This window comes from Polypterus senegalus, chromosome 9 (genome assembly GCF_016835505.1).
Source record: "Polypterus senegalus isolate Bchr_013 chromosome 9, ASM1683550v1, whole genome shotgun sequence".
Lineage (NCBI taxonomy): Eukaryota > Metazoa > Chordata > Cladistia > Polypteriformes > Polypteridae > Polypterus > Polypterus senegalus.
This window is the reverse complement of record NC_053162.1, coordinates 43,221,549-43,238,178: the sequence shown is the minus strand read 5'-3', so window position 1 is coordinate 43,238,178 and position 16,630 is coordinate 43,221,549. Positions and strand designations below refer to the sequence as shown.

The 16,630-nt window shown below is 39.1% G+C and overlaps 1 protein-coding gene across 2 annotated transcripts in view; it reads right to left on the bottom strand.

Moving 5' to 3' along the window:
- Nucleotides 1-14,006, bottom strand: part of bcar1 (BCAR1 scaffold protein, Cas family member) — a 266,163-nt gene extending 252,157 nt beyond the window's left edge. For both annotated transcript variants that reach the window (XM_039763018.1, XM_039763020.1), the window contains exon 1: nt 13,707-14,006. In XM_039763018.1, coding sequence (XP_039618952.1) covers nt 13,707-13,718 — 12 coding nt within the window. In that variant the 5' untranslated portion in view covers nt 13,719-14,006. The remainder of the gene's footprint in view (nt 1-13,706) is intronic.
- Nucleotides 14,007-16,630: the final 2,624 nt, after the last annotated feature.

Genomic DNA, 16,630 nt, shown 5'->3' with positions numbered 1-16,630 from the left:
TAACCTCCGGGCTCCTCAGTACCATCTCTCAAAGATTTGAGCTGCATGCTGCACTGGAATAAAAAGCTTACGACGACATCACAGTGCTCCTTCAAAATGCAAGTAGTATGCAGACTATTTATTAGAAAGGACAGAAAAGCAATTAGAAGCACAGAAAATTTCAATATTACTGCTAATACCTGCTAAGGTGGCTTAAAGCTGGGTCTAGGCTATGGGGAGGGGGTGACTGGTGGGCCACCAGGAAGAAAATGAATGTCACGTTACTGCCATTACTGCTAACCTGGGCTGGCATGTGCATTCCTATCTGCAGCATGGAGGATAACTGGGACATTCTGAGGACCTCAGTGGTGGCACTGATCCAGCACATTGCGCTGCATGACGTCAAGGCTAATGAGGCAGCCTTCATAGGGTGCTGCATCTTTCTTTCTTTCTAATATCACTATCGCATGCTGCCCCACAGAGACTTTGTGGCCTTTGTGCCATCACATATCCAGACAAGTCTTAAAAATAGCGACATGAATGAATGACAGCCTTATTGATGGGGGGAGCTAAAACTAAAAAAGTGGTTCAATTGCATAGTTCTGTGATCAGTGACTCTAAGAAATCAGCAGATGGTGCACAGAAAAGCGTTGTTAACATCTCTGCACACAGAAAAACACAAAAAAAAGGTGACAAAACACTTCGCAAACACAAACAAAGTGAGGCATTTGGTAACATTCAGTATGTACTGCCAAGATGGGGGGAGGCACTCAAAGATGTGAGAACAGTCAGGTGAGTAAGTGAAGGAATCTGAAATGTGCTCAAAATACGGCAGAAGGAGCAAAGGAGGATGCAGAAAACGTCAAGCAAAAATTTATAGGGAGACTCATCAGGAGAAAGCTGGCCACCTGGGGCCAGCTCTGAGGTGGCAGACAAATGACAAGCAAATAAGTAAGTAACAGTAGCATTGCTGCACAAAATGCACTTTAAACAGATGTCTTTAGTTATTAGTTTAGGCTCCAAATTTCTGTAAACCTGCAGCAGGAAAAGCAAGAAGGAAGTGGACGGGTAGAGAATAATTTATAAGCCAGTTTTACTATTCAAAATAAGTTTAAACAACTTAACAATATCAAACTCATTTAATAACGTTCAGGGTCACATGAAGCCGGAGAAGATTGGACTGCGAGTGAATCACCGGGACCACACTCAGTATGGGACAAATTACCAATTAATCTATGACACAATGTTTTTCCACTTGCATATCATCATTAAGTTCACAATACTAATCAATGATCAGCGTTAAAAATTATATATATATATATATATATATATATATATATATATATATATTTTGTGTTCCTCTTTATCTGAGACGTGACACACTGCATGCACGGGTTTTTTTTTTCACTGTCTTCCTTTAGCAGGACATTGACTTTTTCCACCATGTGCTTTGTTTCCGCAGTAGCTGGATTTATGAATATGATTCTATGTATCAGACGCTTCATATTTTTTTGCTGCCTTCTCAATTGTGTAATTCGGTTTTTGTTCAGCACTCTTTGTAACTGATGCTTTTGGTCTGTGCACTGCGTCAGTTCACGTGAGCCGCTCGGTGTACATGCATCGAAGTTTCTCAGCTGTGCTGGTGCCATCTCGTGCGATGTCCATGGCTGTATTTAATGTTAGCTAAGACCCGGCACTTAAAAGTTTCTCTCGCAGTTTCGCCGAGTTTGTGCCAAACACCACCCTGACCATCTCATCTTCCTCTGCATAAGCACAGTCCTTCACCCGTGAATATTTAGCGGCAGTGTTTCTATTGGATTGCCGCTGACGGACGGCCTTATATGGGCAGGCACTAAATTACATGGGAGGTGTAACTCCGCCTCCCACGGGCATCGAGCAGAAGTCTATTATAGTATATGGACGAAAAAATAGGTTCCAGTTATGACCACTACGCGTAGAATTTCGAAATGAAACCTGCCCAACTTTTGTAAGTAAGATGTAAGGAATGAGCCTGCCAAATTTCAGCCTTCTACCTTAACGGGAAGTTGGAGAATTAGTGATGAGTCAATGAGTCAGTGAGTGAGTGAGTCAGTGGGGGCTTTGCCTTTTATTAGTATAGATATAACTGAATTACCTTTATGGCACAATAACAATTCAATACATTTATGGTTACTACAGTATTTGGATTTAATAATCGTCATGTGGGAAAAGGCTGACTCGCATAAATAAGTAAAGCTGAATAACGCAGTCAAGGAGCTTTTGAATTCAACCGAGTGAAAAATGACAGCTGTCCGATTAACTGCGATTTTACTTCCCTCTCCTTTCTCTTTCTCAGATTGCTTTTTGGAAGGACGTCAGTTTCGTAATTTTTTTTTCTTTGGAACAGTAATAATAGATTGACAGATCAGACAAACGCACTTCGATTGTGACATTGTGAGAAAAAAATCCTCTTCCAATTCCACATCCAGCCCATACCCTACCCAAACAATTTTTTTTTGAAATCCCTTCTTTAGTCGATATAAATTGGAAGGCTAACTAGATCACAGCCGGAGTTTTGCAGTAGCGCGTTTGATCGTGCGTGCAGGATGACCGGTGTGTTGGAAAATAAGAGATCTCAGACTGGCCGCCCTGTATGTCAAACAAGTGGCAATTGCCATAGGGAGGATATATGATAGACTAACGTTTAAAAAAATTTTTTTTTGAATGCAACGCGATCTACCTGCACTGCCTTTGCGATCTACCAGTCGATCGCGATCGACGCATTGGACACTCCTGGTCAAAAGTTTTTAGCAATTTTCAGCTTTGAATGAGTCAACTTTAAACCACCTTTGTAACTTTACCAAATACAGCTTTAATACAGACCTCTGCTGCAATTTCCTTAAAGTCAACACCGCCACGGACTGTAGGTAGAATGATCAGCAGCTCAAATGGAATAATATTATCAATGGTTAAAAATAAAAAGTGTAAATATATACAGAATTATATACACTTTAGATACATCTGATTAGCCAATGGCACTGTAACTGAGGTCCATTGACTTAAAAATCTGTATCACAATGTACAATCTGTATATATCAAGGTTGTCATGATACTAAAATTTCAAATGTCGATATTGACATTCAATACCATTTTTGATATCCCAGACAGTGCATAATGTAACGCTGTGAAAATGTATAAAAATAAATTGCAAATCTGCATGCATTAAAATCTAAACACTGATGGAAAAAATAATAGAGATTTTAGTCATTAAATCCAAATAATTCAAGTAATGCAATATTTTGCAAAAGGTAAGAGTAAAGTTCTGTGAACAGTAAAAAGTAAAGAGATTTAAATCTAGTACAGTTTTTTAACACAATTTGAAAACAAATTCTGTCACTGGGGAGGTACAATGAAATATTACAAATGTCTTAAGTGTTAATTGAATATGTATTGTAATCTTTTACTAAGCTTGTTTGATCCTGAAATTGTTTGCGGGGAACAGTATACTGTACATAAAAATATTAAAACAAACATAAACACGCAAGTAAAAGAGAACATTAATGAAGTCCTTTGTAAACAGTTGTTCTGAAAAGTATCACACAAACTGACCACTAACACATTTAAGGGCTTTGCAATAATGCAAACTGTGCACATTGTCTTTTTGTATAAATAAACTATGATGTCCTTATAACTTAAACATTTTTTGCAACAAAGACTAGCATGTCAACATGCTCTTTCATGAAGCTGCTGCATGCCTTTGTTGGGCTTTAAATTAGCCCTGACATACCATATACCCGCTCTGAAACGCAGATGGAAATATATGAGCACACAGCGCTTTGAAAGCAGAGCATTGAAACATTACAGCGCCTAACATTATATAGTAAATGTGATGAAATATAGTTTTAAAAAGCACATGTAATAAATAAAAGAAAGTAACAAGCTATGGTAGCAGACTTTGCAGTGAGGATTTAAATATTGAGGAAGCAACAGAGGTGTATAGTGCTAAAGACTGTTGCCTCCAATAGAACAGCATGAAATAAAAAGTGACCTGCAGGAAAAAACAATTTAAGACACCTGTCTTGATGTGTTAATTGTTTAACTGGCTGCAAAGAACATTTTAGAACAACTGTCTATTATAATAAAAAAATCTCGAGAGATGAGACTTTTTATCCTGCGACGAGACGTGATCTTTTGAAGAGAGAAACTTTCACGTCACGCGAGACGAGACTTTGTGCCAAGAGATTTAACAATGCCCAGGGCCGGAAATAAAAGACAAAGAGTAGATGACAAAGTAGAATGTCATAAAGAAATCAAAAACATTGCCACAATAGACATGCAGATCAGGTTAGAGATAATGGAAGTACGAAAATTCGAAAGTCTCAAAAAAATGATAGTAAAGAACGCAATAGTGCAAACAAATGGAAATTATTACTTGGTGATGGTAGCAGATGGTATGGAGCAATAACATCAATGCAGTAATCTTTGTGGAGAATGTTATAATTTATCCTTAAGGTGAAAGTAAAAGACTATTAACTAAACAATTTATCAAAATTAGTTTACTGAAAATAGCAATCCAAGCAGGGCAGTTTCTCCATTATGTTCTTGTGTTTTTGTGTAGCATGCCTGCCTTCCTGCCCTAACTGCTAATTTTACCGCAAACCCAGTAATGGGCACTGAGCAATTTTTAACATCATACCATATTTTTAACATTTATTTTCAGTCCCCCATCCTCATCTACCAATTCTGACTTTAAGTCGGTACAAAAAGTTAATTAATAATGGAATCCCACACTACCCAGGACCCCCCATATTTTGCATTTTGTTTACACGTAACAGGATAACTTCGGTTTTTGCCAACTGTGAAGCACATGCTGCCCTTCACCAGCTGAGGGGTATTCTGTCATCCTTCAGTCCCATGGACCCACTGACTCATTTGTCCACACTTCCTGCTTCCTCACGAGTTATCCTACCTCGCTCTGTTTGTCCCCTTCACTGGTGCTTTTGCCAATTGTTCTTTTGGAGCACCCAACATATGTAAGGTAAGTACCATCTTCTCCAGATGCCCTTCTTCCAACAATGGCCTGTTAGTTTATATTACTGCATCTAGTGCGAGTTTCCTTCTCTATACATCAGCCCTCCTGGGTTCTTTTCCTGTCCTATGCTACCATTCCCCCCAAAGCAACACCTTGCTGACCACGCAGACTGTCACAAGTAATTTTGCTCATTGTTAATTTAATCGTTATAAACTATGACTGTCTTGTCTTGGCACAAAGCACAGATTTCCACATTTTTATTTCTGAACTCGACATACAGTTCGGAGAGCTGAATGAGTAGGATTAAGACAGGTTATCAATGTTATGATATTTTGAACTTAATGAATGTTAGTGCTGGATGTCCAGTTTAAAACGTGAAGTCTGATGTGTGTGCAAGACCAATAATAACAGAATATATAATATATAATAACAGAATAAGAATTGTCACACTGTGCAAAAGTAAACAAAGAACATGGAGAACAACCAGGTAGTAGCCACTGCTGCTGCTATATGTGCTTTCCTTTGTAACAAGAATGAAAAAAGAAGACGCATCATAATTCATGAAGACGACAAAATTTGCCTGGTTGTAGATGACAGGATTGTATGCAGTGTACATCTGGCTGAGTGCTCATTGACTAATAACTTCTCTATGGCCACGACACAATCCAAACTACTGGCTTCTCTTGTGGCCACTCACTGAGCACCCAGACTGTGGCTGGGAATGCTACACATACCTGTATGTGGTCATGGACAAACACTGCGACCAACCACAACTTGTGAAGGTTATGTAAATGAAGGCTACAGCTGAAAGTAACTGCAAAGTTCCTGTAGTGCAACAAGGGTGTATCCAATCTAAGGCAGGAGACAACCCAGAATGGGGTACTAGTACACTGGAGGGTACACTCAAGCATACACCTTTACAGGGCCTATATAGAGTTGCAAAATATCCTAACATATAGGAGATATAGGAGTAAAACTGAAGGCCTGGAGAAACTGAACATGAAAAACCCAGTTGGACATGGAAACAATCTGACGTATGAAATGAGGATTCTGGATCTATGAGACACAGTGCATGTAGTTTCAGAAAAATGGATGGACAGAAAAATATTTTTAATCAAAGCACCCTTTTTTGAAGGTATGGTGTGGCATTATTTCCTTTACCTAATGTTCTTCTAAAGGGTGATTTTGATACTGCCATTGCACTCTTTACAGATGTTTGTATGGGTGCCAGCTCTGTGTTGTATTCCCACTAAAGCACCAGATAGCCACACGGGCACACAGATATTGTCATATACTGTTTACGTCCCAATGAAGATGTCTGTGCCAGAAAAAGCTCTGTAATTTATTTAGTTAGGTAGTTGTTTTTATTTTTTAAGCTGTTAAGGTGGACATTTTGGGTTAGATTAACACTACTTTAAAGAAGCGCTGTCAGAAGATTTCAGACATTTCATGGAGGTTGTGTTCTTGCCTGTTCACTCCAATCTGAACATGTTTTAACTGCTACTTCTGGCTAAGTGCTGCAAACACAGATACCTTGGGGACACATGATGGCATGCAGACCTATCTGAGTCAGTTTTTTTTTATATTCATACTGTTACAAGCATTTTTTCAAGTTTTATTTAAGTATTTCATCCCTGAAAGCATCCCAGTGTGTTTATATGAGCACTCAGGCAAGTTATATATACCGTCCATAACATCTGTAAAGGTTAGTAATGAGAACAAAGCCAAAAACAAGTCCTGCACGTAACTGTTTCCTTCACAGCAAATATTTCTCCTATTATGTCCTTAACAAATTTTGTGAGTAATTTACACAATTTCATTACTGATAACAACTTGTTCTTCAATGCAAAACAAAACTCAGAAATTTGTTTAATTGAAAAAATTGCAACCAAGTCTTGTGTTACTATAAACAATGCTGCACATCCTCTCTCTGTCACACTAACACTGAGGATTTTCATCCAATGAACCACTGAGCAGACGTCTGTCAAGAAACACTACAGGGGCTGTTCCATACCTATGGCAATATGCCTATATAATGCTTCACTGGGATTGGGACTGCCAAGGCAAAAGTTTTCTTTCTTTTTAGTCATTCTGGTGTGTGATCAGATCATAGTGTATGTGTTTATTAATTTATTTAAAAAGCTTCTGTAAAAAGCCAAATTTCCCCTGGGGACAAATAAACTTCAATATATCTAGCTAGCCAAGGTTTTTTAATTTTTAACTCTTAAGGTTTAAACATTAGTATTACTGAATAAGCACACAATTTACTATATGTGACATTTCTGACTCATGTCTATCTTTTGCCAAATAACATCTTAACATCTAAATTTGCTTTTCCAGCTTATAAATGCAGGACAACTAGCCGAAATCCCTGGTGCTGTCTAGGAATGAAAGTGGAAATGATAAAAGTTACTAAAAATTATATATTAGCAAACCTTTTGACATACAGGTCATTCCTAGTGATTTAAAGGATTACGATTCACACATCCGCCTATTCACAGGTTTGTCTTCAATAATTACATGAATATTTTGTCATCTTATTCTCTCATCTTATTTAGTGCATTTGTGGGGATGCTGTATCCCTAACCCCTAATTACTGTAGTACCAAAATGCTCTACCCTTAGACCTGTTGCACTTGCAACATAACTGTCTATTCCTTTGTGTAACAGTTTTACTGGGTAGGTAAACAAGTATGTCCGACACCTCCACATCAAACAAGATACTGCATACATCAATTGTGTTTTCTGCAGGGTGCTATTAAGCCATACTCAAATGTTGCCTATAAGGCAAAAAACAAGTCTATTATAAAAAAAAATCTTGCAAGGAGACGAGACATGATTTTCTCAGAGAGACACATTAACATCCTGCGAGACGAGTCTTTGTGCAAAGAGATTTAATCATGCCCGGGGCCAGATATAAAAGAGCAGAATTCAACAATATTGGTGCAGTACACATGCACAGCAGGTTACAGATAATGGAATTCTGAAAATTTGAAAGTCTCAAAAAAAGGAGAGTAAAGATCACATTAGTGCAAACAAATGGAAATTATTACTCGGGAGAAATACCGGAACAGCGAAAAGAGATCGAATATATTATTCGGATTTAAACTTTAAGTCGGAGACTTGTAAATCGTCTAATTCGTGGTGCCATCAGGGAAAAAAAAAGTAGTGTTTCTTCCCAATGAAGAGGCATATCTGCGAGAATTAAAAGATTCCAAAAACGTTGTCACGGTACACTTGCAGAGCAGGTTAGACATAATGGAAGTATGAAAATTTTAAAGTCTCAAAAAAATGATAGTAAAGATCGCATTAGCGCAAACAAACGGAAATTAGTACTCGGTGAAATAACAGAACAGTGAAAAGAGATTGAATATATTTTCGGATTTAAACTTTAAGTCGGAGACATGTAGATTGTCTAATTCGTGTTGCCATCAAGGAAAAAAAAAGCAGTGTTTCTTCCCAACAAAGAGGCGTATCCACAAGAATTAAAAGATTTGTTGTTTGGTAAAAGTGAAATCCTGCAAGAGAAAATTTCAAGACAAGAGCTTATGCTAAGAGATTTGGAAAAGTCCTGTCCACATAACCACGCACACGGTTCAATCATTTCTCATTTGTGTGAATGCTACTGTCAGATACATTTCTTGTAGAGAGAAAGAAATGATATTCACTCATGGGTAGTTATACGTTGTGTTGTCACGATGTAATTCCAAACACAGAATCAAAAGTCAATGCGATATTGATGAAAAGGTAAAAGCGAAAAGAGCTTGAATAGATGGACATAGGTGATATGATAGAAGTGCGCGGTGCGAGAAGCAGATCAAGCGGCATGGCAGCAGCAGCAAGCCAGCAGTTGATCGAGCAAAGAGGAGGTTAAAAAAAAAAACTGGATTTGTTTCCCATTGTATCACCATTTAAAAGGGGGTTTCGGACGAGCGACTGCGTCTCCTTGGTGTATGTTGAGCCCCCCTCTTTACAATGTAAACGTCAGAGGCAAGAAGTGGCTGGCGCATAGCACCGGCCCTTGCGGGGTTGGAGAGCGAAGCGAGCAGGGGGCAAAGCTCCCTAGTATAAAGAAAAATCTATTCCTCTGGGTAAGTTAAGTATGCCTGATACTCTGTATCTGTCAAACATTACGCACTTTCTGTGCTCTAGCTTACAACTGCTTGGTGTGCACTGTCTACATTGCTTCTTGTATTATGCTTTAATGTATGTATTCATGTAGAATGAGCTCTGTATGAGTGAATGCATTTTACACGTGTGTGCACTGAAATGAACGTCAACACAGAAAAAGCCATTTGCATTAAATCAGCTTGGCTGCTGTGGCCAATCAATGACTAGCCACAGCATAATACACCCTGAAACAAGTGAATGTTTTCCCAAAATAACACCTCTACATTCCCTGCCCAGGATAATTCTTTTGAATCTCTGTAATATGCAACTCTACAATCAGCACACATTCTGGATACTACGGGCTTGACTAGTTATTAGTACTGGAAACCATTTTCAAATACAATATCTTTGGATTTTGTTCCGATGCAAAGAATTCTAAATTGCAATAAATAACTGAGACAAAAATAATAAGGGAAATACTTCATTAAAGGAAAGGTTAAGTGTAATCGGTAGAAACCGCCTTCATACTTCAATGCTGAAAGGCAGTCATGCAGACCATCACACTGTTACCACAGCCTGCAGGCTGCAGCATCTCTATTAACAGACCATACTAAAGTATTTCTTGCTACCCTGACTCTAAATTGTCCCCACTGCGTAAAGTCAGAATTTAGATGTCAAAACCCAAGTTAGGCTGAGAAGTACAAATTTAAAGTTTGTGGGTAAAAAAGGTTGTGCATTAACAAACAAACTTCACAAATTTTCTAACAATGCAGTACACAGATAAGTTAATCCATGTGGTTAATTAAAGTACTGTAAATTTACTACTGTTAATCACATGTGTTCTATTTGTACCCTTCAATTAAAAGCTGCTGTAAGAATCAACCAGAACTACAGCAGAAAGTACGAGCAAATAAATTCTGCTCTTATGTCTGAAGCCAATTTCAAAACCCTTCTTCTTACATACAAAGCTTTAAATGACCAAGATCCTGCTTAGTGGTCCGAACTTCTTAATTTATACATATTAACAAGAATGTACATTACTATATAATCTCATGATGGCAGCCTACTAAAGATTCCAAAGGTTAATAAAACAACAGCAAAGCTATGGAATGATCTGCTGGTTTGTGCAATGGATGTCACCTCGGTATGAGAATTTACCTCCACTTCTTCAGCACACGGTTCTTTTTCGGGCCTCTGTTTGTTAGTCCCCTCTATTCCATTCCTCTTCTTGATGTTCTGCCGTGGCACTGATGTCAGTGTTACACTGATAAGATGCAACTCCTTGACATGGGAAGTCACACAGAGACAATGGGAGCTTTGGATCTTAATATTAAAATGGCTAAAACATGTACTTATATCATAGAATGCCACCTGGGCTAGGGTTTCAAGGTCTGCCACCTTATCTGTTAACCTGACTGTGGACAACCCAAGATGTCTGTTTTCTCCAAGTCTATTATTAACTGGATATTTTGTTTAAATCTCCCCCATTTTCAGATCTTAATTATAATGTTACCGTGTCATGACTGAATGTTAATCAGACTGAAATTTACTGCTTCTGTGTTTGTTCAACCGAACTGGTATGTGTATACATAAATAATGTAAGGTTACATTATTTTTGTTATTACAGTACTTTATTGCTCAAACTTACGTAAGCACACAGTGACTGTACTCTGTGAAGGGCGTTAGGACATGTTCTCTGTGCCACTGCCTACAACACAAGCCCAAAGCAAGATTGATCCACCTCCATGCATAACAGTTGAAGAGGAGCTCCTTTCATGAAAATGTGCGCTCTTTTTTTTTTCTCCAAACATACCTTTGTATATTCTGGCTAAGAGGATCTATTTTTGCTTCCTCAGTCCACAGATCTTGTTTCCAAAATGCATCAGGTTTGTTTTGAGAAGCTAAATTCTGTGGTGAGGAAGCAGGAAAGGTTTTATTCTGAAGACACTTCCATGAAGGTTGGGTGTCATTACACAGTAGAACAGTGCCCACCACTCCAGAGTCCACTAAATCTTCCTGAAGGTCTTTTGCAGTCAAATGGAGGTTTTGGTTTGCCTTTCTAGCAATCCAAGGAGCAGTTCTTTCAGAAAGTTTTCATGGTCTTCCAGACCTCAACTTGACCTCCACCGTTCCTGTTGACTGCCATTTCTTAATTACATTGCAGACTGAAGAAACAGCTACCTGAAAATGCTTTGCTGTCATCTTATAATCTTCACCTGCTTTGTGGGCATCATTTATTTAAAATTTTAGAGTGCTAGGTAGCTGCTTAGAGGAGCCAATGGCTACTGATTGTTGGGAGAAAGCTTGACAAGTCAAAGTATTTTATAAAGATTTCAAATTTGCATTACCTGACCATAGTCCTAATGAGCTATTTAAGGTCTGAGACTTTGGTAAAAGTTATCAGAGACCTCAGATCTCAACTGTTGCATTGTCCTCCACTCTTTCTTTTCACTCTATAATTGTACAAAACAAAAGTAATACTTTAACTTTGCTTTAAATGCTGAAAAATGTTTCATTTTTAACCTCATGCCTTTTGGAGGTCAGATCATCTTCTACTCACTTAACTATTCACAGTAACAGAAATTTTGACCTGGGGTGCCCAAACCTTTGCATACCACTGCAAATGAAGAGACAAGGCAACACTTGAAACTCCTTTGATTATTATTTACTTATTTGACTGACATCTTCTTGCAAGGTGACTTACAACATTTGAGATGTAATTGGTTACATTTATTTTAATTTTCTAATTGGAACAAAGGCAGGTGAAGTGACTTGCTCATGGTCACACTGTGTCAGTAGAAGGATTTGAACTCACAAACTCAAGGTTTGAAGTCTAAATCTTTAACAGGTACACCACACTGCCTGCCAAGATTTTTTTAATGGAAGTATGTTAAGCCACATCACACTCTAGCCATTTTTTCAGTGCAATTGTGTAAGCTGAGATCATCAAATACAAAATCCCTACAGGAGATAGACGATGGACTGACACCATTAACTACCATCCTTAAAAACTCCTACTTCTGGACACTTCTGCTACCCCTCAGTTACATGAATACACCGAGGTAAACCATCACAAAGGCTTATAGTATTCCCAAAAATAGCCTGGACTGTGACAGCTGGTCATACAAATCAAACCAACTGACCACTAGCTATGTAAGCAGTCATGCCCAGTGGGTTCTCCTGTCCAGAGCTACTAAATCAACTCTTTAAAAAGGACTTGGTAACAGGTGGCTGAACACAAGAAGACATCTGCAGACAAACAAACAAACAAACAGCAACAGCAATTTTCCCGACCACACTGCTCCTCCATCACAAAACTACCCACTGAGAAAAGAGGTCAGTGGAGATTGGGAAGACATTAGTGGAATCAAGGCTTGTACCACACAGCCCTGCTGCACAGACACAAAGCTCAATAGCAAAGACGAGTAGTTCCACAAAATGAGAGAGCAAACCTAAACCTGCAATCTGCATGAGGTAAGGGTGTTTGGTCAAACAAGATGACCTTAGGCTTAATTTAACCTCAGAGACAGACAGGCCATCAGAGATGATGTTCTTTATCCTACTGAGTGATGGACCTCCAAATCCCTGTCAGTCTTCTGCACGCCAGCTGCTCTCATTTGAAAGCCTGGCAGTACCTGACAGACTTGTCAAAGTTGTGCTCTGCTCTCCTCCATGCTGCATTCACAGGCATCTGCAGTAGGCAGCACATGTGCCACGTCTCACCAAGCACGGTGAAGACACACAATAGAGGAGAGGAGGAGAAGGAGGAGGAGGTAACAGCTCACTTTTTTTATTTAGCTAACAATTCATCAGATTTCAGTTTAACTCTTGGTAATCTGAATTATTCTAGTTAGCAATGTTGTTACATCTTTGAATATTTTTATAGGCCTGAGCCCCCTAGACATTTTAATTAAAAAAAGAGAAACTATTCAATCGTTTTCTGCCAACAGTGCATATTATCTCTTCCAACTTTGCTTGTGTTTGATGAAGTTTGCTGTGAAAGGCACCATATAAGGGTTAAGTGTCTGTTTTTTTCTGATTTCACATCATAACTTCGTTTTGTTTGGATTGTTAAGGTCTGAATCATTTTAATTAATGCTGTTCCTGAGAACTTACTTTGTCCCTTTATCGCTGCATTTTGATCATCAGTAGCACCTGCATAATTTTAGCATTTCAAGGACTATTCACCTTTCTCCTCTCATTTTATTGGTAAGCTTTTCTACTTTTTTGTTATTATCATCCCATAATTTGTCTCCCCGTTATATTTTGATAATTACTCTCTCCATGATAAGTCTCTCCTTCTCACTTATGTTCTGACCAGGTTTTGTCACACAAGATGTCCTTTTTGGGAACTTTTCCGCATTTCCCTGTGCTGACACGCGTGTGTTACGTTGACTCATACACGCGATTTTCTTCATCTTATCATCACTGGATTAGCCCCTCGTCTGTCCATTTCAGCGTTGCCCAGTCCAGTCCAGTTCGGCCCTGCAGCACCGATAGCTGTTAGCTGGCCGGCAGGCTTGACTCTCACTGCGGGACACAGCATCCCGATTCAGTTCGGCACGACTCACATACGCACTCCCGTTCGTTCGCAGGTTCCCACTTACCGGCACTGACATCTCGAGCACTCCGTCCACAGCCTTGTGTTCTGCAGCGCTCTCAACACTTCGCCGGGTGTTTGAATTCTTCTGCTCGGAGTGCTGCTCTCCAGACGCTCAGTCCATCGCTCCGTTGGATTTTAAAGAGATTCCCCCCTGCACCTTCCCGACACTGCCCTAAAGATGTATCCGCAAAGTAGCCGTTGCCCTTTTTCGCCTAACAGTCCAGCTCACTGCAATTCAAGGTGTCACCCCCAGTGGAGCAAGCGGACCAGACCTGGGCAGCTCCTCGCCGCGGTTGAGCACAAGCAAGTTGCGCTGAAGGGGCGGGGCGCACGCGCGAGCTGTCTCGCTGCTCTTAAAGGCGATTGGCGCGTTTTTTGAGGTCGGCGGACAAAATTAGGCAAGAAGAGGGAGAAAGAGTCATCTCTGATGGCCAGACCCTCAACTCGCGAAGTAAGGTCAGTGTGGGGGGCAAGAGACAAATATAACCACGTTACAATAAGAGTACGCTGTAGCCATACGTTTTCTCAATGAGTCAGTCCATTTCTAGGTAGCGTATCGAGGGCAAGGCTCAGCCGGACTCGAGTTCATCGTATGGAAAATAAAAACGGGTCACATTATATTTATAAACCTTTGTATATACAATATCTAAGAAAATCCACGTGGGCGTGAGGGAAATATGCGATTTCTAAACGTCATTATAGGGCCATCGTCACTCGTACAGAGGAACTGTTACTTGCATGTGCTAATCAACATGCAACACATTAGGCATTAATTAATGTTAGGCAATAAGGAAAGGCCATTATTTTAATATTATTAGGTCTGTGATTTTATTATAGCACATGATTGTAAGAGATTATACCCTTTTAATAAATAATGTTTGGAGGCATTACCTTTTATACAAGATTATTTTAGTCAAACACAACTGAAATGTCTTAGCGTCTGCACACCACGCACTCAAGACTTTTCTAATCATATTATACTTATTGATTATTAGACTCTCCTAATCAACTATTATTACAATTATATGGTCATTATTGTCATGTGTACATCAGAACTTTACAAAAACTGACAAGAACAGGTCATTCAGCCTAACAAGCTCATTGATCCCATTTGTAGAATGTCCAAATTAACATCAAGTGGAGATTTGAAGTTCCTGAAGTACCACTATCCCCTGCACTGCTCCACGTGTCCATGGTTCTTTGTGTGAAGAAATTTGAAACAAACTGACTCAGACTTTTTGCTTGCCTGTCTCAGCTCTTTGTGGTTCTCAGTGTCTGGTTGGTGGGTTTACATACTTTTAAAATGCAGTTGTTATATCTGTGTGTTCATCTCAAGGTCTGTCACCTGTCTGTCAGTCTCCTTTGCAAAGGATGACTGTAGCTTTTTGTGTGGCTGCGTATTTGTGAGTGTGTCTCTCTCTGTAGGTCTCCATAATAATGAATGCCTCTCATGTCATCCTAGTTAAGAGTTTGTGCTGTCTTCATTGTCAGTGTTGTGTGGGATTGCCCATCTGTCTGTGTTAAGGTCTGAACATTAGAATAGTTAAGATGACAACAGGCCATTCATCTCAACAAGCTTGTTCATCCTGTTCACCAAGAGTGTCTAATATTACATTAAATTGAGATTTGAAGGTCCATATAGTCCTGCTTTCCGTCACACTAAGTGGTAATTTATTCCATGTGCCTGTGGTTCTTTTTGTGAAGAAAAACTTTCTAACATTTGTGTGAAATCTCCCCTACGTTTATACATTTCCAACTATGTCCCTATGTTCTTGTGGAAATTTTTAAGATAACAGCTGGGATCTACTGTATGGATTCCTTTCGTAATTTTAAACACTTAAACCACAATACTTCTTTACCTGTATTTGCTTAAATTGAAAAGGTTCAGCTCCTTTAATCTTTCCTCACAGCGCATACCTCTCAGTCCCAGAATCTGTCTAGTTGCTCTCCTCTGGACTTTCTCTAGCACTGCTGCCTTTATTTGTAAGATAAAGACCAAAACTGTACACAGTACACCAGGTGAGGCCTCACTAGTGCTTTATATAGATTAAGCATAACCTCCTTTGCTTTGTACTCCACACATTGTGATATATTACCTAACATCCTATTCGCTTTCTTGATTGCTTCTGTCAACTGTCTGGATGTAGATAGTGATGAATCTACTATGACTCCCTGGTCTTTCTCATAAAGTTTACTTTCAAGTATCAGACTTCCCATTGTTTATTCAAATCTATCATTTTTACTTCCTACACATAATACTTTACATTTACTTATATTAAATTTTATCTACCGCAAATCTGCCCAAGCCTGTATGCTGCCCTAGTTCCTCTGTAACAATTTACCTGATTCTACCTTCCCTGCCTTTTACCTATCTTGGTACAGAGTGCACCTTTATCACCACAAGCTTTTTGAGCAATTTGACTGATATTAGGGTGGGTTGCAATGCCTCCATCATGTTCCAAAAATGCAAGTAGGAGGAAGAGTTAAGAAGGTACCTTGCACTAACTTTAACTGTTAGAGATAAAGGGATTGCAGAAATATTTGGCTATTTCAGACCACTCACTAGAAATGAAAACTCTATGTAGGGTGGTATCATGGTTTGTCTGTGGCTTCATCTCTGGCTTTTTAATCCTATGTATGCATAAAGCACCAGACTGAGTTAAAAAAGGGCAATTGGAGCTAAAGGTGTGTGTGGGTGATGTGAGGAAGGAGTTCAAAACCTAAAAAAATACTCCAAACATCAAGAAGCCCAAAAAAGATTATAAAAGAAAAATGAATTATTGAAAAATGAAATTAACACATTTGAGAAAATTCATAACAAGTAAAATGAGAAATACTCAACCATCAAAACTAAGCTAAATAATTATGAAACAGGACCACAACTGGAATCTTCTTCTTCTTTCAGCTGCTCCCATTTAGGGGTCGCCA